The sequence below is a fragment of the Engraulis encrasicolus genome, chromosome 2 (genome assembly GCF_034702125.1).
Source record: "Engraulis encrasicolus isolate BLACKSEA-1 chromosome 2, IST_EnEncr_1.0, whole genome shotgun sequence".
Taxonomy (NCBI): Eukaryota; Metazoa; Chordata; class Actinopteri; order Clupeiformes; family Engraulidae; genus Engraulis; species Engraulis encrasicolus.
In genome coordinates, this window is record NC_085858.1 from 33,231,017 (window position 1) to 33,258,203 (window position 27,187).

The 27,187-nt window shown below is 44.6% G+C and overlaps 1 protein-coding gene across 3 annotated transcripts in view; it reads right to left on the bottom strand.

The window, feature by feature from the left end:
* LOC134437440 (multidrug resistance-associated protein 1-like) overlaps positions 1 to 17,493 on the bottom strand; it is a 54,568-nt gene extending 37,075 nt beyond the window's left edge. For 2 of the 3 annotated variants that reach the window (XM_063186947.1, XM_063186933.1), the window contains exons 1-3: positions 17,395 to 17,493; positions 2,173 to 2,349; positions 696 to 821 (exon numbers count right to left, since the gene is read on the bottom strand). In XM_063186947.1, the coding sequence (XP_063043017.1) occupies positions 696 to 821; positions 2,173 to 2,349; positions 17,395 to 17,466 (375 nt within the window). In that variant the 5' untranslated portion in view covers positions 17,467 to 17,493. Of the gene's footprint in view, positions 1 to 695; positions 822 to 2,172; positions 2,350 to 8,545; positions 9,276 to 17,394 lie in introns of those variants that run through there. The other variant, XM_063186939.1, reaches the window with a different exon arrangement.
* Positions 17,494 to 27,187: the final 9,694 nt, after the last annotated feature.

The following is a 27,187-nucleotide window of genomic DNA, read 5'->3' on the forward strand; positions in this document are numbered from 1 at the left end:
TATGATTTTGTCATCAATTGTAAATCACTTTGGTAATAAATAGGGCTGGGACATTAATGCATTCATTTCGATTAATTAATCACACAAAAATTAACGCGATTAAAAAAATTAACTCATTTTAATCGCACTACAAAATATAGCTTACATTTTTAATCGAGTCCCAGCCCTAGTAATAAAGCGTCTGCCAAATGCAATGTAATGGAACGTAATGTAATGCAATGTTTGTCTTGAGCCTCTGTACATTGAAGTGAGACCCTGAAGGAAAGGTCTGGATTTTATGGTGAAGCTGTAAAATACATGGTGGAGTGTTACCATGTCCAAATTATTGTTGCTCCCTTTGGAGATAAGTGTGTGGTTAGTGTAACTTCATGTAATATGGAGATGTTGGCAAATGATTACCTTGAGTCCTCTACATTGCCTTGGCTCAAGGCCATCTATTACACTAAGTGCAATATGGAAAGTAGTGCACTGTAGAGATGGTGGCAGGTGGTCACTATAATGAGGTTCCCAAGCATAATGTTAATGTACATCATAATGTATAGATGGTGGTTACCAGGTTGTCTTGGATCAAAACGGCTGCAAAAGTGTAATATGTAATGTAGTGCTACTTGACACCTTAATTTCCCGCGGGATCAATAAATGATACTCTAATCTACTCTAGTGCACTTGCACGAAGGGGGCAGGCCGGTGTTTACCATGGTGAGGCCTCGGATGATGGGGCTGAGCAGGAAGACCATGTGGTGCTCCAGCTCTGCACTCCTCTGGGCCAGCAGGTAGAAGACCTCCAGGAAGCCGAAGGAGGCCAGACACAGGCCCAGCACCTGAGGACAGGAGCACACAGGAGAGACATGAGGAAGGACGGAAGGAAGGAGGACACAGGAGAGACAGGAGAGACAGGAGAGACAGGAGAGACAGGAGAGACAGGAGAGACAGGAAGGAAGGAAGGAAGGAAGGAAGGAAGGAAGGAAGGAAGGAAGGAAGGAAGGAAGGAAGGAAGGAAGGAAGGAAGGAAGGAAGGAAGGAAGGAAGGAAGGAAGGAAGGAAGGAAGGAAGGAAGGAACAAGAGAGACATGAGGAAGGAAGGAAGGAAGGAAGGAAGGAAGGAAGAAAATGAGATAGAGAGCAAGAAAGAAATAGAATAAAGAAAGAAATAAAACAAGGAAGAAAGAAATCAAGAAAGAAAAAGTGGAAAATGACATTATATACATATACACATACATAGTGCATATTGAAAATATGAAAGTGGGAAGGCAAGATAATGAACTGGACAGCGAGTGAGTCTCAGACACTTCCACAGACAGCCAGATGTATAATCAGCCATAGACCACCATAGACATTCTTCACATTTTCGGGCGACGCGCGACAGAATGCCACCATACACTGTATGCTAAAACAGTTTTTACCAAGTGCTGCTGGAAGGGTGTTTTCAACATTTTTTTGGGAAGGACTTCCGTACTTTCCAGCAGAGAACCACATTATGATGCTGATGTCTTCACAATGCTGTGTGTGTGTGTGTGTGTGTGTGTGTGTGTGTGTGTGTGTGTGTGTGTGTGTGTGTGTGTGGTGTCTGCATATGGAGAGACAATACAGCTAGCTGGCCAACATTTCAATGTTTTTTTTTTTACACGGCTACAGTGTATTTCTTTTGATCATATGAAGGTCAAGTACAGAACAATACATTATGTAAACATCAATTTATGTTAGCAATACATACACCATTCATGTAATGTGTGAAGTATATTGGGTGGGCAAGTGTAACTAAAAACATAGTTTTTGAGTCATCGCGGCTCAGTGGGCTACGAAACCATTCAGTATCATTTTGCCAGCGAACTGAATTCGAGCCCGGCAAGGGGTCATTTCCAGATCCTTCCACAGGTGTACATCTCCCTCTCCAACTTTTCCTTCACTCCCTCATACGGCCCCATCTGAATAAAGTCATGAATAATGCCCAAAATGTCTTTACCAAAAAAAAAAGACGAAATTTCAGCACTCATTGACTCATATTGCAAGAGGGGTACAAAAAAAACAAAAACAAAAAAACAAATCTCGTTTTCACTGTGTTGTTTAGACAGGACGGCACATCAAAACTCAAAGAAAACACCATCTTTGACCTGTGCAGTGCCCTGTGGTGTTTGGGTTTTGGGTTGAGAGAGAAAGCCCTGACTCACTCACCGTTTTGGCACAGCAGAGGCTGGAGAGGGATATGTGGCCATGGTTACGGAATCTGAGGAAGAGGAAGTAGAAGGGTGCGCAGAGCCACAGATAGAAGCAGGGGAACCACACCAGCACCGTGTGCTGGAAACACTGGGTCAGGTCCGGGTGGGGCGTGTACCACGTCAAGTTCCAGTCCTGAGAGGAGGTAAAATAGGAAAACACACATCACGCACACATACCACAGACACGAACACACAGACATGAAACACTGAGTGAGGTCAGGGTACTGTAAGGGGTGTACCACGTCAAGTTCCAGTCCTGAGAAGGTAAAATAGAAAAAACACACACACATACAGTACCGCAGACACGCACACACAGAAATGAAACACTAGGTCAGATCAGGGTAAGGGGTGTACCACGTTAAGTTCCAAGTCCTGAGAAGGTCAAATAGAAACACACACGCATGCACGCACGCACACAGAAATGAACTCGTTGCACTCTGCAGCGATGTTGTTTTAAGAATAGTGTGACATGGTATAATATTCAGCTTGATTTGGCATCAGCCTACGCTGGGTGGTGTTCATTTTTGAGGGATGACACACATTCGGTAACTAAACAACTCACAACCTCAGTATGGACACAGAGGCACAGGCACGGGCACAACACAAGCACTTGGGCTCTTCCCTGCAAAATGCCAACGCCATGAAAATCAGACATCATACGGCACGGCAGGAGAAACTTAGTCAGTGTTTGACGCAATTTCCTTTAGTCATCATGGTTCTATGCAAAATAATGCTGATATAATGGAAAGTGCTACTTCTCGGAAACCTCTTTTTTTGTAAAACTATAGTCATGATGAACAACTTAACCCATTGATGCCTGAAACACCTGCAAAAACGGCTGCTAAATGCCTGAACTGTTTTTGGTAAAAAGGTATGTTCAGCCTATAAAAACCTAAATATGTCAGCATCTGAAACCCATAAAAACAAAACATTAATTTATTTAAAATTATTAAAATTATTAAAGTATTTAAAAGCTTAGACCCTCCTGTTCAAGCAGAACACGTTCATTCAGTTTTAACATGCCAATATTTTTAATAAAAAATCGGAAATCTCATGAGCCTGAATGTTGCATCATGCAGTGATATTGCGCTACGCAACATACAGCACCAATGGATTAAAAATACCCAGTGCATGTTGCATGTGATAACCAGGTCTGACAGCTTCACAGAAAAAAAGAGTCAGCCGTTACTTTGAGGAAACACCTTTTTAAGCGTTTTCACCTCGGGGCTTAATATTTTGAGGTTAGCAGGATGGCCCAGGTTCAGACATGCTGCCTGCTTGTACACCCGTACATGAAAGCAGAAGGCTTCTTAGCAGCTGTCATGAGGAGGTGGAAACTCATTGTGAATGTGTCTCATGTGATTGACGCAGTCGTGTTTCCCCTGTTGCGTGACAAGTGTGTGTGTGTGGCATTACATGAGGGCGTTGCTCAAAGCCTTACTTACAGGGATGTCAGACTTAAAATCCACTGAAGGTCATAGGCTGAACTCAATGTATATGGAAAAAAATGTAATTGTGCATGCATGCACTTAATACTTAGAGTTAATTTCACAAACATTATTTCCCAATCATACATGGTAGTTCAAATGTGCCATGTGTTTCATTGGCCTGGGGCCACTCATATTCCTGACACACAGAATTTAATGTTCAAGTCAACTTCAAGTAATCAAGGAGTGATATTCAAAGAAAACATGAGAATTTGGAGGTTGAGAAATTCATATTGCTCACTGCTTGGTACTGGGTCAAACCAGGTTTTTTGCACCAGGGTTGGGCCCTTGGGGGGTGGATCATCATCATCATCCCCCAATGTGATCCACCTGCTGTTAAATGCTGTTGTCTCTTTTGGTACAATGGTAGAGTATAAACCCTCATCTCATTGAAAAGCCACTGAGTAAGTGTAGCTATTCAACCCTTTGAAAGCCAACAATATAAGCCCCCTCCCCCTCCTCCCACACACATGCAGCAGACAGAAAATCATCATCTCCCACAAAACCAGAGACCAAGGGAGGGTGTGTTTGTCAAATCACAGTGACTTTCAAAAGGCTTAAATGTACAAAAAGACACTCAAATTTGCTATAGCCATTTTCCAGACAAAACATAACTCTTTGTTTGTCCCACATCAGCGGCAGAGAACACGCATGTTTACCAACTTGTATACAACAACATCTGGACCGAGTATGCATCCGGCCATAAGCACAAACACTTAAAAACAGGCACTAAAATAAAATGTTTGTGTTTTACGACGCAGGAGTGCTTGCCAGTTTTCTGGGAATTCTCAAGTTCATTTCAATTAAGGGCAAAAATGTGAGATAACTACCTTGTTCAATCCCAATGAACAACTTTCAAATGTCTGGGATCGTTTTTCAATAATTTAGTGTGTGCTAGACCCCAAAACCACACACTACAAATACACACACCTTATCTACATGTGAAGGGTGTGTGTTTCTCAATCGTGCATGTGTAGCTAGTTGTTTATCACTGTGTGTGTGTGTGTGTGTGTGTGTGTGTGTGTGTGTGTGTGTGTGTGTATGTGTGTGTGTGTGTGTGTGTGTATGTGTGTGTGTCATTTCTCTTATGAGTTTGTTTGTCCACAGATAGTGTTTAAGGCACTGCACTGGCAAATACTGCATGCTGCCTTGAAGTAGACCTGTGGTGAAGTGGTGTCAGGGTTTGGCATTTGCTCTATGTTGAGTGCCACCATCAGAGAGGGAGGTGGGGTTGTACTATTGTGATCATCATCATCCATGTAAGGTTGATTTGTTCAAGGTACATGTCTGCAGTCATCTGAAATTTCATGTGTTAGGTCTTCTGATACCCTCCTCTCTCTTCTCTCGGTCACTCTACACCCATTCTGCAGTTTCCCCATACGGTCATGTCTCTCTGGTTGCCTATATTCTTAGCACCATTGTCTTGAACCTTTTTTCCCTCTTTTTTACTCATTTCATTCAATCAAACGTCTGCCAGCTGTAACTCTCACTTTCACAGCAAAACACACAGACAAACACGCTGTCCTTGCGGTCAGTGTAAATGTGTGGTCTCAATATAGTGTCTGCAGCTGGCTGGGGCCCCTGAGCCTAGTGCAACACCTCGCAGAGAGAGAGAGAGAGAGAGAGAGAGAGAGAGAGAGAGAGAGAGAGAGAGAGAGAGAGAGAGAGAGAGAGAGAGAGAGAGAGAGAGAGAGAGAGAGAGAGAGAGAGACATGGCAGAATGAGATGTGAGAAAAGGTTGGAAAGAAAGTAAGAGTAAAGGTAAGAGATAAAAATAGTGAATAGTGAAAAATAGAGAAAGTCCTTTCAGGGTTGCACAGAGACACAGCGAGAGCGAGAGAGAGCGAGAGAGAGAGAGAGAGAGAGAGAGAGAGAGCAAGAAAGAGAGCGACAGAGACAGAGACAGAGACAGATACAGATACAGAGAGAGACAGAGAGAGAGACAGACAGAGAGAGAGAGAGAGAGAGAGAGAGAGAGAGAGAGAGAGAGAGAGAGAGAGAGAGAGAGAGAGAGAGAGAGAGAGAGAGAGAGAGAGAGAGAGAGAGAGAGAGAGAGAGAGAGAAAGAATGGAGATGGAGAGAGATGGAGGGAGGGAGGAGAAAGAAACCTTGTGGTGGTGGTGTTGCCACAGGAAGGGAAAGAAGTTTGAAGTCGCCTCTTCCCACTCATTTCCCTCCGCAGTCACAGCACAGCTCAGTACAGCACAGCACAGCAAGCACCAGCATCCACAATCTCCCTCTACTTATTATCTCCCTCTCTCTACATCTCTACAACACTCCAGCCCCCCCCCCTCTCTCCCCAGGCCAGACAACCACCTTTAGCTAAATATCTCTCTTCGCCTCTCCCTGCACAATGAATGGCTTTGCATCCCTGCATGTCGGGGCAATCTCTGTCATATCTATGTCTCGTCATGCACCGTTTATTCCTCCCATCTAGCTTTTTTTTGAGCACCAGATCAACATGCTTAAGAACTCCACTCTACGTTTTACTTTCATTAACTCCTTGCATGTGATGAATAAAGCTGATTGCATCCTTGTTGTAGAGCCATTGCCCCCTCTACCTCTCACTTTTCCCTCGTCTCGGTGAGGCATTCTCTGTCTCTCTTTACTCCGTCTCACTTCCCGTCTACCTCTGTCCCTCTGTCGTCTCATCTCCCGTCTCTCCTTCTCTGTGACATTGTTTTGAGTTGGATTCCACTGGATTGAGATGCTGTCGAGCCATTGTCTTTGCCTTCCTTTGCCACAGTTGGCCATTCAATCACTTTTACAAACACTCTCTATCTCTCTATCTCTCCCTCCCTCCCTCCCTCCCTCCCTCCCTCCCTCCCTCACCCCCGTTTATCTGTCTCTCTCTTGTCCAGTCTCCCTTTCTCAGGGACATTGTTTGAGTTGGGTTCGAGCCCCGGTCCTCCTCGCCACATTCCCGGGACGTGATTCAGAATTCGGCCTGTTTGTGTGCAGTGCAGGCTGCAGTCTGCTCGAAGGCCAAGTCCGGCCGGCTGGAGCCCAGGACAAAACCAGAGGACTCCTACACGCTGACAATTAGCACAGACAAAACACGCCGCAAAACAGCACTTCGGTTCGGAGTGAGAGGTCCGAACACTTAAAATCCCTTTTGTTTTTTTTTATTATTTCATGGCTGGAAGAAAACAAAAAAGGGATTTTAAGTGTGCGGACCTCTCACTTTGAAACTACGGTCAGCCTTTGTCCTGCACCTTTTCCTGGGATGTGCACAATCTCCACCTTCAGCAAAACAATACTTAGCTCAGACAAACACACCGCAAAACACTTCCAACTTCCTATACATCATCCAAAATAAAAAAGGGTGATAAAAAAGCCATGCAGCACACACAATAATGTGCATGCAGGGAATATCAAACGCTCATCAATTGACATAATTACAGGTATTAAGTAAGTGATTCATGATTTAAGCTTATACCTTTTCGAAGCCATTGTCTAAGAAGTTGATGTATGCTTGGCATACATACTGAACATCCACATTAGCGTTGGATTTCACTACTACAACTACCAAAACATTAGATCACAGCCAATGCAGAGGGGTAACTTTAGGGTTTCCGGGCAACAGAAAGAGGGGTGACATTTCAGGACCCCCTCCTGCCCTCACGCCGCTGAAGGTCTCCGCAACTTTGATATACAGTATGCTCACATTCAAAGCACATTTGCAGAATGCAGGCAAGCTTGGATGCCACCCATGTGATATGTTTATAGCATGCATTGCACACATGCACGGCCTCTAATTGTGGTCAGCTTGCGGCAGCGTGCGAAAACTAATGTATAATGGCATTAGGTTGCCAGAAAACTCCTTAATGTCACAATCATCATCATGTGAAGTAGAGCGGAGGGGGGTGGGGGAAGTTAATGCCTCATGTATTAACTTGGTTTTGCCCGGGGGGCCACATCAGTCATTCATTTATAGTGAGGTCTAAAGTACAGTGTGACAGCTGTTGCCTCCGATGTGTTATTGAAAACCTCCATTTAAAATCATTAAACAAAGTCCACCACTCCAACTCAATACTTGACACTCATCCAAGCACACTTTTGATTATTGATAAAAAAACAGACCTGAGATAAAAAGATTGTGTTCAACAGAGAACACCTTGCAAACCTTTCCCAGACTAACCCAGTGCCTTCAACTCCCATCCAGCGCTGCCAGGGCCACTACTGAGCAATGGCCGTCCACCTCTGAAGTTGGCCAGGAGTCAGGACCACACAAATAACCAGAGATTGCTACTACTGCTGGTGCAGCAACAGGATATTTCTGGTGGTTCACCGAGTTCAATGAATCATTAGATGAGGAATCTGTGACTCATGGTCCTACATGACGAGTCAATACAGAGTACAAAAAAAATCAAACAAATAAATAACAGGTACCACTTCTGAGAATTGATCTGAGACAGCACTGGCATAAACACACCATTTACTCATCCTTTGACAAGTCCACACAAACACATGCACACAGACACACAAGGAGCATCCCAATGTTGCTTACCCCTCTTAATTAAAGACAGAGTTGATCCTCTAAACAGAGAACTTTCCAGCTATCTGCAATACCACAATTTATTTCCCATCTGCCCCCAAATGGCTATTTAGCCTCCTGATGACTTTCCATTGACTAGTGTCAGCCTATGACCTAAATAACATCTTGTGGCAAAATCACATTAAGTTCGAAGGAGGGGGGAAACACGACGGCACAGTCAGTCAATTCTCCACCACAGTCTGTCTACCTTTCCTCAGCTCTTTGCCAGTCTCCTTCTCTTTCTCCTGCCATTCATCCATTCATCAATCCATCCATCCATCCATCCATCAGCTCCAGCCACTTACCCAGAGAGGGTCCAGACCACTGAGACTGCACAGGGTATCCATGCAGGGTACTCCTCGTCTTCCTCCTCCCAGACAAAACTCACGGCTTACAGTCACTTCACCTCTCTCCCCTCCTCACTTCTGCCACAACGCCGACCCAGAGTCAATCCCCTTGGGCACCCTCCTGCTGGTGAAGATCTATCGTCTCCTCTGCTCTGCTGCTGTCTTTTCCACTGAATGAGGTCAGTGCTTGTACGAACAAGTGTGTTTGGGTGTGTGTGTGTGTGTAAATGTCAATATGTGTGTTTTACTCAAGAGTCTGTGTGTGTGTGTGTGAGCCGGTGTGTGTCAAGAAAGGGAACGTGTTTAATACAAAACAGCTAATGCTTGGAGGTGGCGGCACAGAATACTGTGTTGGAGTGTAAAGTGTGTCAGTGGTGCCGGTGAGTCAGGTTCAGTGTGCGTCCAAGTGAGTGAGTGGGAACAACACGCCAGACGTCTTTGGAAGTAAGTCAGTAAGTAAGTCAGTTCTAGTTCTCTCCTCCACTCCCTCTCTTTCTCTCTCTGGAGCTCTTGTCTGCCTTGTCTTGTTTTTGAGTACTGGGCTGCCAGCGTTTCTTCACCCCCCTCTAAGGTGGGTGGAAGATATTCCTCTACTTTTTTTCTGCTGCGCACACACACACACACACACACACACACATACACAGACTCACTCCCGCTGTCTCTTTTACCCACGTGTGCCTGTGGTCAAAGCTACATAGGCACTCCCCCCGTGTGAAAAGGAGTGCACTGCACATCCAGACTTGCTTCAAGCTTCTAGCCTCCTCCCCACCTCACCAACACACTCCGGGCTATCCCCTCCCCCTTTTGATATCCAGACCCACCCACTGAATTAAGCCCTCCCACAACCACAGTCTCAGCCACACCCCCTTTATAATGAAAAAAAAAAAAAAACCCAACCACATGGGTAAGACTTTCATCATATTTAAATAAAAAGAAACTTAAGTCATACAGCTTCTTTCAGAAACTACTCAGAATACACATGAACGAGTCCCTAGCTCTGTGACTTAAGCTTACTTTCCTCATATCAGTAGTGACACTAACCATGCCAATATATTACATTACTTAACTTTACATTACATTTGGCAGGCGCTTTATAGCCAAAGCGAGTTACAAACGAGGACCTAATAATAGCCACCATCACTAGCAGATACAAAGTGCACAAGAAATATGCAGAACAACATGTGCAGATGCAAAGAAGGGTTAGTTATTTTTTTGTAAAGTAGAGTACACAGATACACACACACACACACACACACACACACACACACACACACACACACACACACACACACACACACACACACACACACACACACACACACACACACACACACACACACACACACACACACACACACACACACACACACACACACACACACACACACACACACACACACACACGTGCGTGCATACACATCATGTCAAGATATATGGGTACTTCCTTACTTCCTACAGGTCTAGTCAATGATTTCTTGCTTGTAATGCCAAAGCATACATCAGGCATTCCTGTGCCATCCCGATAAGGGTGACAGTAGGCTCAAACCTGTTATCTAAATCACTTCCAGAGCCCTCCTGTAAGCAGGGCCGCTGACAGCTTTTGCCAGGCCCAGGGAAAAAGTGATCTGAAAGGGCCCCCCATCCAGTACAATGTAATGAAAGCCCAATTTTGGGGCTCCTCACTCCCTGGGCCCAACTTGGAAAACTGACTCTGTACCTCCCCCCGTCGACTACCCTGTCTGTAAGCATATGTGGTGCGAGCGAGACACACAACAAGTGATGTCAAGAGTACACTGCATGGTCAGATGACCATTGGCCCAGGTCAGATATGCAGTTTCCGTCAAGTGCAGGGTTGCTGTGCCGTGTGGGACACACATGTGAAATGCGCTGCCGTGATTGCAGCACCTCGCTGTGAACGAGAGGCCTGCCACCCAATTTGAGTGGGGGGGTGGGGGCTTTAGTGAGGGCCCCTTTGGTGATGGGGGGGGGGGGGGGGGGGTGCTGGGGGTCGGTGGGTGTATGGGGTGTCAGGTGGGAGCAGATAAGGACAAGGGCAGGATTTTTTTTGGGGGGGGGGTAGCAATTGCGCTAGAGCGGTGGTTCCCATCCTTTTCTGAGCAAACACTCCATGGCCTCACCATCAGCCTGCCAACGCCCCCCTTAGTATTAAAAAAAAAAGACTATTGCCCCCATTTGCAACTAAGTTCCACCCGTTTCAGCCGACTCCTTCTCAACACCGCTCCCTAACGGCCCCAGGGGACACCGTATGGACACCGTACCTCTGTCTCTCACTGTCTGAGGTGGTGGTGGAGGAGGTGGCAAGCGGTTGTGACCATGGACTTGGTCAGAGGTCTATTACCTGGTAAAAAAGCCACTAGCACAGCAGTGAGGAATGCAACAGATGCATGCTCTCGCTCACCCTCTTTGAACAGTGCGTGTCTGAGAGAGAGAGAGAGAGAGAAAGAGAGAGAGAGAGAGAGAGAGAGAGAGAGAGAGAGAGAGAGAGAGAGAGAGAGAGAGAAAGAGAGAGAGAGAGAGAGAGAGAGAGAGAATGGGTGTTTTTGAGAAAGAATGACTGTGCATACTGTAGGGGTGTGTTTGAGAGAGAATGAGTGTGCACAGGAGTGCCTTTTTGAGTGATTGGATGCGTGTGCGCTTTGTCGTGCGTGAGTGTTGGCAGTAGAGTACAGTACGGCATGTGTGATCTACAAACCCACAGAGAGAGCTCTGCGCTGCACACACTCACTTCTTGGCATTTTAATGAGCATACCTTGCTTGCCCGGTCTCTCAGTGTCTGGGGACGCGTAAACAAGTTACGGTAACACGGCCCTTTTGAACGGTGTTGCAAGAGAAACGAAAGCGTAATGAGTTCTGTGAGTGAGTAAGTACACACAGTACACACGGTTCCGGCAACAACACACTGGGCCTCTTGTGGAGTAACGGTACTTTCTGCTTTCCTACTGTGACAGCAGCCAGGCCTGTCACGGAAGGGCAAGCAAATTAGACAGTTACCTACGGCCCCCAGCTGAAAGGGGGAAATAGTTGCGTGACAGAGTTGTGAGTGTGGCATCCCTTTCCTAAATTCAGTGATTGAAAAGTGCAATAATATTGCCATCAAAATTTCAAGAGGGGGTCACCCCAAAAAAGGGAAAGGAATGAGGTCCCCAAGTCCAACTTTGCATCTAGGGCTGTCAAGTGCATTGGAACAGCCCTAGTGCCAGCACCGTGGACGACTGCTCCAGAAAACAAACTGGGGAATTTCAAGGGACATAATGGAAAGTTTTTACTGCCCTTAAATGAGAGCAAAAAGCTGTGAACACTCTGTCCAACAATAAGTCATCAAAATCAAACCATCTGGGACTAGACAGTCGAGCAAAAACATGTTGGTTTTGATTAAAAAATGAGAAAGAAATAACACGTGGTGACAATAAGATGGAGGTTGGTTGTGTAGCTCATATAACTGCTTTTGTAAGGGTGACACTATGCTTGCTGTTTTAGACATTTACTGTATTGAAAACATTTGACACCAACCGTGTCAACTGTACTTTCAATCTCACTGCATTACAGTTCCTGGAAATAGCAACAACACACCGCCTCCAAGAAAATGACCCCCCTGGCCTAAGCAGAGTGCAAGTGTGAGGCAGGTTGCTGAGTACCTCTTGACCACAGGTTTACACTCACCGCTGGGTGGCTTCATTGCTCATTTGTACCAGTTATGGAAGCCAAAACCGCAACCACAGTATGTACAGCTGAACAGTGCTAGTCCCAGGAGAAAAATAATGTTGGTAACTGTCTGAATTAATTAAGTTCTTACTTGATGATTAGAGGGGAAAACTATACTACACTATACAACTTAAGCACACTGACCATTTTTGACGCTTTTTAACTTTAACTTTGGTCTTATGTAGACCTTCATCAGGTAAATGTTTAATTAATTGATGGTTATAAACTCGGGTCACTATTCTAAATGGCGGTAAATGGGAGTTCTAGATCTGTGTCATACACTTTTGTTTAATAGATGCATGACGTCTAACTAGTAAAACTCAGGTTTTTCGCATCTGAGCCACAACTAATGGACATCTTTCCTGAGTCACTGGTAGCAACAGTATTGCCAGTGTCAGGCGCCAGTGTATAGATGGGGGCAACAGACTGATCTTCTGTGCAGTCCAGTTCAGACAAAAAAAAAACATTTCTTGTCCCATAAATTAATGCAATTTTTAAACAGTCTGCTGAGTAGGGGTGAGGATTTGAATGCTTATTTCCAGAATAGTACTAAGATGCCTGATCTCCATGTGTGTGATTCCAAATGCTTTGTGTTCGAGACCATGGTAGACACTGCTCTTTACTACAGGCTATTACTGGCAACACCATTGCAACAAAATCAGACACTAACTAGTAAATTTCAAGTTGCAAGGAAACACGAAGATGGAGATGAGCTCTAGTCTGTGTGTCCAGAGATAAACAGAGGGCTTCATCTGGCGTTTCTGGCAAGACAACAATGTATGGCTCCTTGCTGATTATAGGAAGATCTGCTAGGCCCACACACACACACATTTGAAGATTTGTCTATCCCCAGACTATTTCACAACAGTAATTATTGTGGTCTCAGATCCAAGTATGGCTCCGTCTTCGTCTGCTATAGGACGCTAAACCAAATATTCCCTGGATACTCCTCGTTGGGAGTCTACAAGCCCAACCAGCTGTGAAGAGGGGTTTGAGCTTTGGAAGCCGTCTGGGAGGGAGGGGGTAAAAAAAAAAAAACGAGACAAAGTGAGCACTTGTCTTCCCCTCCGTCTCTTCTCTCTCTGTCTCTAACTGCAGGAGAAGGTGCATGGGTGCACACCGCACAGCGCTCACGTGTGTCCCGTGCTTGGCTCCAGACTCTTTATGACAATCATGCTTGATGGCATGATGAATGATGTGAAAGCCGGCACAGCTAGGTGAGAGATCAGCTTTGAATGCAGCAGATCTGAACGACGGTGGAGGCATCTGTAGCCGACGGGGAAGCTTACAGGAGAGGACGAACAGGTTAGTCGTCGTGGGCCCATGGAAAGAAGAGGCCCAGAATAGTGGGTCCTCATTATATCGTATGTATGGGGTGGTTAGGGGGACCTTTCAGATAACCTGGTCCTGGACCCAGCCAAAGCTATTGGCGGCCCCGTCTGTAGCATCCACTTGTGAAATAGAAGATGTGAATACATTGGAAGCATGTGCGACTGCGTCCATACCGTGCCAGGAAAAACACTGGCAGCAAGTGTAAGCGTTTGGAGCACGCGTGTACCACAGCGCATGTGGAAGGGAGTGTGGAGGTGTGCTGTTGACATCACACCCCCTCCAGGGTCGGATTAAGATGGCCTGGGGCCCCTGGGCTACAAGTTGCTGTGGGGCCCCTAGAAGGCAAATTTCGCCACAAATTTACATAGACAGCGTCATAATTACGAGCTATGAATTGAGGATAACATATCTACCAACTGTACTGAATTAAAAAATATATATTTTACAACATTGCATCTGGTCACAATTCTGGAATTTTTCACTTTGGCCAATCAGGGGCCCCTTGCCAGGTGGGGGCCCTAGGTTGCAGCCACATCTAGCCTCTGCATTAATCCGGTCCTGCCCCCCTCCCCTCACTCTCCATACCGTAAAAGCTCCCATCCCATGCCCTTTTCCCGATAGCTAGCTACCTACTCTACCCCTAATTAACACTTCACGCCTAATTACAGTACAGAAACTGGGTCATATGGAACGTGTCCCCTCCATACGGTTTTCTCTGCTGGATTGCAACCCAGTCTTCAGGTCTGAGGTAGAGGTTTAAATACCGGCGTCTACTGTCCAAAATAAATAGGCTGCGCTTTGCACACAGACAGAGGCGTCAGGCCAGCGCAACTGTAGTCTGACGCGTTTGTGAAGTCCACCAATACTCTGCAACCCTGAGGAGCTTTCAAAACGTTGTGCACAAGGCTCTCTATACTAAATGATAAACATAGCCTATTCACCAGCATTTGCAAAATAGTGAGAACAAATTTTATTAAGATCACCAAAAAGGATGGATTAAAATGATTAATGAAATATTGTATAGGTCTCTAATACAGAAACATCAAGTGAACCTACAGTAGGTCAGAGTCTGGAATGTGACCTTTTATTACAACAACTGTGTAAACAACTGTGATGCAAGAGACTCGAAACCAAAAATCAATTTGGGGAGGCTAAGCTTAGTAGCTGGGAGACAGACACAACAATTGTCACGCATAAACAAACTTTTTGGGAGTTATTTTTATGTCGTTGAGTAGACAGAGAAAAGGAGTGAGAGAGAGGATGGGAGGGAGAGGGAGAGAGAGACCGATAGATAGACAGAGAGAGACAGAGACAGAGAGAGAGACAGAGAGAAAGAGACACAGAGGGAGACAGAGAGGGAGACAGAGAGAGAGACAGATAGACCGACAGAGAGAGAGAGACAGATAGACCGACAGAGAGACACACACACACACACACACACACACACAGAGAGAGAAAGAGACACAGAGGGAGACAGAGAGAGAGAGAGAGACAGACAGACAGACCGACAGAGAGAGAGAGAGAGACACACACACACACACAGACAGAGACAGAGACAGAGACAGATACAGAGAGAGAGAGACAGAGAGACAGAAAGACAGAGAGAGACAGAGACAGAGAGACAGAGACAGAGAAACAGAGAGAGAGAGAGAGAATGATAGCCAGTTCCAGCACAACAGACACTCAGCAGATGTGGTGGAGCTGGCTGTCTGGCACGTTGCCACGTCTACGGTCTCCATAGTAGCGTGCGGTGCGGTGGAGCTGGGAGGACTGGGACTGGGCAGCCGCAGGATGTTGCCCACACCTCCCTCCGCCAGACGGGAGCGTTGGGGACGGGAGGCAGTGCCAAGCCATGCTGAACTCGCCCCAGTCACCTACACTTCCTCTAGCCTCTCCCGCACTGTGGCAGCAGTGGGCGAAAAACACACTCCCGTCCAAATAGTGGTGTCATTTTTCCTTTTCTTTTTTTTGTATTTCGATTCTCAGACGGGGTGCAAATATAGCCATTCCACAGAGGAAGCAGAGCCAGAGGCCTTTCAGCAACAAAATAAGCTTGGGGAAAAAAAACATGTGTCTGACTTCTGCCTTTTTGTATATAAATGTGTGCTTACGGCATTCCTTGTCGAAAAAAAATGTGTTCACTAAAGTCAATGTCTATGAGATCTCTGTATGACCACTGGAATTATATTGGCAGTCATGTGTGCAGACAAGAGCAATGAAATTAAAGTAATGTTTTCATTTTACAGATGCCTGATTTACACTCTGCGGAGTGTTAACACGTCTAACTTGGCCTCACACTGCAGATCTAATGGTTTATAGAGGTCTGTGTGAGTGTTTTGGTGGCCCAGCAGCGATGAAATGCTGTGATTTAAGTAGCCTATAATTTGAAAGGTAGAGAGACAAAAATGAAATGGAAAAAATATAGGCTTCTCTTTTTTAAAAGAAAGTCAAGGTGACCATTCCTGATTTTTTTTAAACAAGGCAATCAATTTGTCTAAGTGTTTGCTGGAATCTTCAATAACAGAACCGTTCTAGAAATGACTTTATTATATGGTTGTGACGTCATCTGTCGAATGCTCCATTCATTTCAACGGGGCTCCCCAACGTTCGGACGTCTGTTATTTTTCGATAACGGACGGGTTGGTCTATAACAGACCGCTGTCAATGGCAACAAGACTTTTCACTGCTAAAGCGACTTTTCAACAAGACTCTAATCAGCTGCTGTGATAGACAGCACCCGTTGTCCTGGCTACCGCTGTCAATGGCAACAAGACGTTCACTGCTAAAGCCACTGGCTTGTATACAAGTCAGTGGCTAAAGCGAATGTTTCATATCACTCCGCAGGGGGTCCGGTGTTTTGTCACTCTAATCAGCTGCTGTGATAGACAACACCTGTTGTCCTGGCTAGCCTACCTAGCTGTTGCCTAGCGGTGTTCCACAACGGCAATGTTTTGTTTTGCGCAGCAACAATCTTAACATTAAATATGTCTAAAGAAATGTCCCCGCATGTGTGAATCATTTAAGTATATCCATATAATAAGCGGGTTAACTTTCGGCGAGTCGGTCGCTTTGTGGAATAGCAGCACTTCAGAGAGAACAAGACCCCTCCGCTCCGCGTCGGGGTCTAAAGATTCTCTCTGTCGTGCTGCTATTCCACGGTAGCGACCTTCTCGCCGAACGTTAACCCTTACATAGTCCCTGCCCTGGAGCAATGTGGGGTCAAGTGCCTTGTTCAAGGCCCAAGGGCATTTCAGACATGGATGAGTGTGCTCAATGGCAACAATTATTGGATTCAAACCAGTAACCTTCAATCCCAAGACTCTCGTTGTTGCCTCAAATTTAAAGATTGTGTACATGGGTGATTCTCTCCCTCATGCTGCCACGACGAGTAGCTTACCTTTTGCTCATTTCCACGCGGAACAGGTGCCATGTTTAGGCCTTGGATAGCACAGAGGCAGACTCTTTTTTAACGTACACACCTGCTCAAATGCACAGACTCTCGGTTGCACAAGACAATGATTATGAACTATGCATGTTTTGTGAACGTGAGCAAATCGTCCGGATGGGGAAATGTTTGAGGGCTTTTTAGGGTGAAGTTTGGAATGTTTGCTGACGGGCAGACGCCATTGCAAAGAGATGCGCGCTTTTGGCGATTGAACACCGCAACGTAGTGAGGAACCTACTTCGATGTGGCATCTATCCAGTACCTTCATGCTTTAACCTTACAAACACAAACATAGACATAAACTTACCATTTTCACGAAGATTGCATTTCCACTGTCATTCGAAAAAGCGCGCCCGTTGTGGAAGCAGTGGAATTCCATCTCTCCTCCTCTCCTCCAATCCGCAGAGCATGTGCATGCTGACGGATTCTCTGTGTTATATTCAGGTGTTTTGGAGGGGGGTGTTGGCCGATTCTAATGGCCAGTCACATATTATTGAAAACTATAAAATGATATAGTTTATTGCTCAATATGCCTAGTAACGTTGGGCCTAATCTGAAATTGTTATGTAGTTTAGCTGTGCCCGTTGTTTATTTCATGTTGGTTGTGGTAGGCCTATGGTATTATGTTAGTAGAACACATTTGATTTCTAAATAACAACCAATTCCAAATTGGCTGGAGAAGATACTTTTAAGGTTGTAAGGTTATGGTTATTATTGCAACTACGCTGCTTGAAACTATGCTGTCTACTCTATGGACAAAGTACAGTCAATTTTCTTACAAAAAATGTCTATTTCTTGAAATTAAGAATGGTAGAAGATCCCCCTTTTCATGTATGAAAATGAACATTTCCCAGTCATAATGAATAGGCCTACTTGGAATTGCAAGGTTGTGATAAGTATTCATGAAAACAGGTAACATTTGTGAATGAGCAGCATGAATTCCGGAGAATTACACAGTACACCTTTAAAGCTATTTTGCCAGTTCCATATACTTATAGGCCTAGCTTCTTTAAGAAAAACAAGTGCAGACCTGTTGTTGTTTATTTCCTGTGGGGACTGTGTGCAGTGCTATGGGCCTTTGACCACCGCCTGGAGAATGCTGTGTGGAAGTTCCCTTGCCGAGACCAAGCCACAAATAAAAACAAATGTTGTGGGCCCTGCCATGGCCAACCGGTAGGGCACTCGCCTGCCATGCGGCTGATCCGGGTTCAATTCCCTACCCGGGTCCTTTGCAGACCAATACCCGTCTCTCTCCCAATTCGCCTCCTGTCCACCTCTCACACTGTCCTATCAAAATAAAGTTGAAAAATGCTGTGTCTCAGATGGTGCACTTGTGCACTTCGGGCACTATGTTTTAGTACGTAATTAATACACTATACGAACTAAAACATGAACGCTGAAGTGTACAAGTGCGCCATTTGAGTGTTCTACTGTCCTTTCGTGTTGCTTTTCTGACCCTGATCCATGTGTGGGACGTGGGCCCATTGTGCGGTGCTGGACTGGCCATCTGGCATAGCGGGCATTTCCCAGTGGGTCCCACACCCTCTTGGATCCCTATTTTCAGAAATGTAAACATTTTTTTTTACATTTCTGAAAATAGGGGCCCACGAGCACCTATTTCTGCACTGCTAATTACGAGGGGCACCTTGAAGCCAAAAGTGCCCGACGGGCAGGGCCGGATTAATGCACAGGCTAGATATGGCTGCAGCTTAGGGGCCCCCGCCTCCAAGGGGGGCCCCACAGGTTAGATATGGCTGCAGTCTAGGGACCCCCACCTACCAGGGCCCCCCCACAGGCCAGATATGGCTGCAGCATAGGGGCCCCCGCCTACCAGGATGCCCCCAAAGGCCAGATATGGCTGCAGCCTTAATTTCTAGCTCGTAATTATGACACTGTCAATGTAAATGTGTCACGAAATTGCCTTCCAGGGGGGCCCACAACAACCTGTAGCCTAGGGGCCCCAGGCCCTCTTAATCGGCCCTGCCGATGGGCCCTATTTCTCCTCCAGTCCAGTCCTGGTCATGGTGTGACATCTCAATCCCAGCTCAGCTCAGGCTCTGGGGGAAGTGTGCTGTGCCTCTTCGTGACTCTTCCATTTATTCTCTGCAACGCTAATCCGTTCATCCCTGTTTGCAACCCCATAAAACCCTCACCGCATTCTGAGGACTTCATTCCCAAAATCCCTTTTGTCTTAAGGAATGTCACATCCACCCATGCTAACTGGTCAGAAAAGACAGGGAGAGAGAGAGAAGGAGAGAGAAATGAAATAAGATGAACAACAACAGAGAAAGATTGAAACACAGAGAGGGATGAAGAGAACTGGGGTCAAGAGAGTTTGTGTGTGTGTGTGTGTGTGCGTGTGCGTGTGTGTGAGAGAGAGAGAGAGAGAGAGAGAGAGAGAGAGAGAGAGAGAGAGAGAGAGAGAGAGAAAGGTGAAATAACTAAAAGAAATGAAGAAGTTCGAAGAAAAACAAAAAAATCAAAATTGATTTTCTGATTTCAACTTCAAGAGACTGACAGACAGGTTCAGGACAGGTGAATCTCCCTTTTACCTTCATGTAGGACTTCCAACTGCCTCGGCTATATATTATTTCTGGGCATCATTGTAATACACTTTTGTGATCAAGCATTTGTAGATGATGATGTCAACATGGACCACAGTATACTGGGACAAAAAAAATCGTTCAAAAGACGGGCATTTTTTCTAGTCCTTGTCTTATAGGATCTACCCTCTATCACATGTGAGTGACCTTGAGACATAAGTTCATGCAGCAATATAGAGGTCAAGGTTTACTTTCAATTACTTTCCTTGCACGTCCACACAGTCATCTGTGGTCAGGCTGGCTGGTGAGGCATCAGTATCCATGGGTGGTCAAACCTCTGAGATCAAACCTCTGGTTGTAAATAACTTCCCGCTGAGAATACCCAGGAAGACATTCAGAGAAGTCTTAACTGAAGAGAAGAATGTGTGTAATCAGGGCTTTGGATAACTAGGCTCTCCTCTCCATAGACTCTGATGAAGATGGTATATCCATCAAAACATTAGTCGCTATGTTGTGTGCACTTGATTAAAAGAAGAAAAACATAGCATCTGTGCTGCTCTCAGTGTCTTCTCTCCAGTTAAAAAATCCTGTCTGTCTCTCGCCGATGCTACAGTTGACAAAACAGAAGTGTGTGGAATTATCCATTTGTTGTTGACATTCAGGGAAGTGTTTTATGGAAATTCAAGCTGTTTATAGCTGAACGCATTCTTGTGCTGCCTTTTCCCTCACATTTTTGGAGGCATTTTTTAGGCACGAATCCTCTTGTTCAACCCATTTGCGCTACTCCAATAAAAGAAACCTGTTTCCGTCTCCTCTTACATCTATGGCCAGGAGTCGATAAATAGGTCACGTCACGCAAATCTGTTGGAAAGTGAACAACATGGTTGAATAGAATATAATATATAATAGAATATATTTTATTTGTCTTTGTAACAAGTACAGTACAATAATATAAATCAGCCCTTTTTCTGTAAAGCAATGAATAATAAAGGTAAAGGAGGTTAGAGAAGTACTCAAAAAGGCCCTCACACAACCACAAATCCACATATCCTAACCATACACATTCACACACACAATTACAAGGAAGCTGACGGGGGCACGACACACACACATACACACACACACACACACACACACACAACACACACAAAGGGGTCAGTTGTCCCGGTCCCAGGGAGAGAGGGGGCCCTTTCAGATGACTTTGTCCTGGGCCCGCCCAAAGCTGTCTGTGGCCCTGCCTGGCCTAGTGGAGTAGTACCAGCTTCATGTCCTCATGCGACTCCAGTGCAGACATCACAGAGGGTGCGTTCCAATATGTGACCTTGCATGCTCCACTTGTGCTTGTGGGCTCGTACCAGGAAGTAATATATTGTGATGACTTCACTCACAACAGCATTATATTTCAATATCTCGCAAAAACTCAATTGTAAAGTAATTTTCTCATTTGCTAACTGGATGGTGAATGAAAAATAGTCCCCCAAAATTGTTGTGGCTAGGCTGACAGTGGGGAAACTTAATTGTTTTCTCCACGGAGATGGGGCCTCAGCAAAATGTGAGGTCACAAGCACAAGTGGAGGATGCAAGGTCGCATGTTGGAATGCACCCAGGGTGATGATGCTGATGATGATGCTGATGTGTTGGCAGGTAATGCTGCTGTCTTTACTAGCCTGGCGGCACCCTCCTAGTGATGCAACACCAGTGTTGCTTCTTGTCAAGCCAGGAGCAATAAAAATATCGTTTCTGAGCTCCGAAAAAATCGTGAACTCCTCCCACTTTTTCGGAAGGAAGCAAACAACCAGTAGCAAACCAAGGGAGGCGGTTCAACCTAGCCTGGTTCTCACGCAGACCCTTCGTGCATTTTTGCTCAACTTCGTGAGCTCACCACCTGCCTGAGAACCAGGTTAGTGTCAACCATGCTGTTTGGAAAATGTTAATTGTTATGCTCTGGGTCAGACCAAGTCTCGAAGAGATTTGAAAGTTGATGATAATCATAGTCTTTACTCCTCTCATTTCACCAGAGCAATTCATCTCGCCCAAAGTCATCAGGTTTGGTGTTGTAAGCACGGCAGTGAGTGCACTGCAGTGAGTGTTTTCCTTTTCTTTGAAAAAACACATAGTCAAGGAAAGCTACTCCTGAACAGCACAGAGAGGGAGAGAGAAAGAGAGGGAGAGGGAGAGAGAGAGAGAGAGAGAGAGAGAGAGAGATGAAGGATTTCTGCTCCTGGATAGGCTAAGTGTTTATTACGGCACATCCAGTTAACTTGATAGATGCTCGTCTGCTCAACTGGCTGGCTCAGTATTAACAGAGGCATTTACAGGTACTTGCCACTTATGGAGTCTGTTCGGAAAAAAAGACATTTGAGGGATAATGAAGGGGAAAATACCAGCTGTCACGTTCCAGTCATCACATTATAGAGGAGACAGCAGCAATATAGTGCATTTGCTTGAACATTTAAGTCAATGAAATGTGTTTATTTATAATCCTGCAAAATAGGCCTAGCTCCCTAAAATGGAATGTCGTTTTAAAGAACTATGAAACAGTACTGCTCCTGCAGTTGCCCTGTGATCTCCTCCATCAGTGATGTGGCATTGGGTAAGAATTATGTAATGCGTCTGATGACAGCACGCCCATGTGACCAAAACAAGGGGCACCACCAAGTGTGAATCCTGTTGCAACCTGTGGATCCCATCATGATCCTCCTCACACCTTCACACCCGCACCTTTGACAGCTGACTTTCCTCTTTTGTCTTCTCCTCTTTTCTACTCTCTTACACAGAAGGCTCAGAGCATGTTCACACCAACAGCTTTTTATACTTTAGGGACAGGAAAACAGAGAACTTCAAAGGAAAGGGGCCGGCGACTAACGTGAGCTGTAAGTTCTGAGCTGTCGTGGTTAGAGATAATTACCATTTAATACGCCTGCATAGATGATGTGCTTCAACAGGTCCTCTCAGCAGTCTCAGACACATTGTCACGGGCCATAATAGCTAGGATATCTGCAGTTTATTGTGCCTAGCCCACGTAGCAGCTGTAAAATGATCTGCCCCTGGGTCTGATAGGGTTGTTTATCACATAGCGACAAACTTAGTCACAGATTGTATTGTGTGTGCTCCGAAGGGCTCTGCTTTTACACAGACAGACCACGAGCAATAACAGCAGACAATCAACAAGCTCTCCCTGACATACCGGTGGTCAGCCCAGACTGACTTTGTGGCTGCCTTCCTCCTCCTCCTCCTCCTCCTCATCCCCATCCCCCTTTTTGGCCTCCGTGGGATGGTCAGTGTCCAAGCGAAACACCCTTGGTCACCTCACTTCACACCAGGCTGTCCAATAATACCAGAGGTCCCTCGGCATAACTTCAGTGATAATGAGGCTGTAAAACGCAATACAGAGCACCAATTCACATAAATATATCCATACAGGCCTAAGCTAACATGTTCAGTCATTAGCAGGGGTGAAAGTAGTTGTCATGTCTTACCGGTGCTCCACCACCCACCCCGCACTCCCACCCCACACCAAACAAACAACAAACAAACAAAATAAACATGGGCACTACAGATCTATATCGCTCCATGACTATTTCGGGTGTCTCTTTATAGGAGGACACTTGTCTCAAATGGCATAGTGAGGGTGTATGTGTTTTCTACTGAAATAGCAGACCTTACTTTTTAAAAATATGGGTTTTTGGGTAGCATTAAACGTATTCTCTTACCAGTGCTGCGCACCTGCTGTAACCTTTTATACCGGTGCTACACACCTGTGCACCCCTGGTCATTAGACTTATCTTACACAGTCCATCAATTAATCAAAACACAGCTACATATTTTTTCCCCCATAATGTGTCTGACACTATTTAGTGGTCTATACAGAAGAAATTGTTGGTCCAAGCCTCTTAGGGCACTATTGCCTTCTTGCTTGAATAATTCGATGGACAGAGTATTGAGGCCTACTACATGTACCTGTCAGTATATAACCAACTGAGGGTAGTGCTGGACTTGATGCATCCTAGTGGGGTCGTAGGCATGTGCATTTTTTCTCAGTCATTTCAAATTTGTGTTAAAGTTTGGTTTTCAATCCCAAGTTGAAGTTTAGGGTCTATAGAACAATTTGGGTTCGAGTGTCAAACACACAGATAACAAAATAGCCTGCGGGGGGCGCTCTAAAATATATAAACTGCTATAACGTTTTATTAGTTTAACCAAATTTAACATATGGGGTATGCATGGACTCAGCATTAAGAGGAGGAGCTGGTGAACTAAGTATTAGGTTACCAGATTAAAGACACACTATGTCATAAACACACTTTTAGCCCATGGACAGCAAAATTCAGGGTTTTTTTAAGATAAAGGGTGGAAATGCCCTCCAAGTTGCAATGAAACATCATTTATTGTTACAAGTTATTGTAAATAAAGCCTGGTATATCATTCAACTTGACTTGTTCAGAATATCCCTGAAGCACAAAGATACCTAGGATACCTATACGCAAATATGGCTGCATAAAGCCTATGTGATATTTAGGACCCAACTTGCAACTTTGAGTTTATGAATTTAGGATCATGAGTATCAACTTTTTTCGATGAAGCCATATTCTATTCACACATAAAATTACAAAAAAGTTATATCTGGAAGAAAATACATCAATAATAATAATAATAATAATAATAATAACAAGACTGCATTTCCGGAGAGACAATGCTATTGGTATGCTTGCGGATTATGCACACACACACACAGAGCTGTTGTATACACACAGAGAAACACGAGGGAAAGAGATAGAGGCGTGTGTGTGTGTGTGTGTGTGTGTGTGTGTCTGTGTGTGTGTGTGTGTGTGTGTGTGTGTGTGTGTGTGTGTGTGTGTGTGTGTGTGTGTGTGTGTGTGTGTGTGTGTGTGTGTGTGTGTGTGTGTGTGCGAGAGAGAGAGAGAGAGCGAGAGAGAGAGAGAGAGAGAGAGAGAGAGAGAGAGAGAGAGAGAGTTCTACAAGTCTGCGTGTGTGTGTGTGTGTGTATGACTGAAGATTCTAAAAGGTGACAGTTTGGCAGTCAACAGCTGAGTAATATGTGCAGCCTTTTTTTTACGCTGTCATATCTCCAAAAGTTTTGCAAGTTGACATGATATTGACACACAAATGGCACAAACCTGCTCTTCATGTCAAAGCTGAGATCACTTTGGCCAAATGGTTCAGTCAAAAAATGGACATATTTAGGCCTATGCGCTGAGCTGTTCACACATTTTTTTGTAAGTGAATGGGGTAACATCATAGGGATTTTAAAACTGCTCTCTTTGAAACATTTTTAAGAGTTGGCTTATGATCTTATTCTTCACAGTTTGTATTCAGAGCCAATACCTCTCTGACAATGCCTTTACCTAGTTGATACCTAGTTAAAAACCCCAGGACAGGTCACCTCTCACTCTAACTGCCACAGTGTGTGACATTATCATCTTGACCATTCTACCATTAATTTCAATGAGGGGGGAAACAGAGAGAAAACTGAGGAAAAACAAGTCTGGTGACCGAATGAAAGGGGGTAGGCCAGCGAAAAATACTCCACCCAGAGCCCTTTTCGAGCCATTCGTTTTGGCACTCGAACCGTGTCTCTATCTCGAACACTGCAACGATTCAAAGCCGCCGTACTAATGAATGGCAATTCCCATATGCCGAGGAGAATGGAAAAATGTAGAATAATAATAAACTGTTGATGAACAATTAATATGCTTTGCCGCAAGCATACTAAATAAACTGCTGGAGAACAATTAGTATGCTTGCTGGGGGCAAACAGAGGCCTTTGGCAAGCATACTAAATGATACTAAAGGACTATTTCATACATGGTAGACACAATCATCTGCTCTGGGAACTGTCCATTTGTTACCAGCGTAGTTGACAGGAATGAAAACCGTTCTTATTATCTGCATTTGCCAGAAATGCCTGCCAATCTGGTAACAAATGAACAGTTCCCAGATTTGGACTACACTACCAAAGATGCAGTTGCCAAAGATGTTTTCCAACTAGAGGTGAAGTGCAGCTACTAGTAGGCCTACTTGTACAAATAGACCTGCCAGATCTCGGTGCAAGTGCATGAAGGCCGAGTTAAAGTCCACACGTCTGTGCCAGAGCCATACAGAGGGGAGAGTCGGGCAATCTCCGCTGTGTGCTAAGGCCGACTTCCTCATTAGCAAAATTAGCTGTTTTAGCTTCTCAGTACTGCTCAGCGTTACGAATGTTAGTTCCTAGTAGTGGGCGTAGCACACAGCAAATGCAATGCGATGCAATGCAGGGAATATGACAAGACTTGCTGTTCGTAGTAATAACATCAGATAAACATCACAGATGGTAAAACTGTTGTAATTATCACCACCGAGACAGTTGATCGTTTACATATTTGTGGTGATTACCCCGCAGTATAGTTTGTTAGTCCTTATTTTTGGCTGTTAATGCAGTGGTTCTATGTTGAGTCTATAGAAAGACAGCCGCTTTAGGAACAACCTTATCTCGCTGAAAGGTGGAGCTGCCATTTAATTCCTGGTCCTCCAATCGCGTAACTCTCCCGTCTGTATGACTCTGGTCTGTGCAAGTGCACATACAATTTCTAAGACTGACCACTGACTGTTTTTTCATCTGTTCTCTGTCATAGTTATTGTAGAGTGGAGCATTGGAATAAATGTTAGCCCTATGGTCTTCTGTTTACTTTTTGAATGCAGGAAAAAATGATGTTCCCCATAGTATTTATCATCATCATCATTATTACTATTATTATTATTATTATTATTATTATTATTATTATTATTATTATTGATTTACTTTCTTCCAGATATAAAGTGTTTAAGTTGTGAATAAAATGATGGCTCGATTGAAAAAAAGCTGGCACTCAGGATCCTAAATTCATAAACTCAAAGTTGCAAGTTGGGTGCTAAATATCACATAGGCTTTATGCAGCCATATTTGTGTATATGTATCCTAAGTTTCTGTGTGCTTCAGGGATATTCTGAACAAATCAAGTTAAGTGATAGCCCAGGCTTTATTTACAATAAATTGTAACAATAAATTATGTTTCATTGCAACTTGGAGGGCATTTCCACCCTTTATCTTAAAAAAGCCCGGATTTAGCTGTCCATTGGCTAAAAGTGTGTTTATTACATAGTGTGTCTTTAATCTGGTAACCAACTATTTAGCCCACCGGTTTCCCCTCTTTAGGCTGAATCCATACATACCTCATATGTTAAATTTGGTTTAACTAATCAAAAGTTATAGCAGTTTATATATTTTAGAGCGCCCCCCGCAGGCCATTTTGTTACCTGTGTGTTTGACACTCGAACTCAAATTGTTCTATAGACCCTAAACTTCAACTTGGAAGTGAAAACCAAACTTTAACATCAATTTGAAATGACTGAGCCTATTACGAGCCCACTATCCACCATATGCATGCATGCAACTCATTGCTGTTCATGCAAGACAGTTCATTGGTTGTTCAGTTTTTAAGGAAACACCGCCATCTATGGGTGACGGACAAAAAGTACATGGAAATGAATGAGGAAGAATGCAGACTACCGGTAGATTAT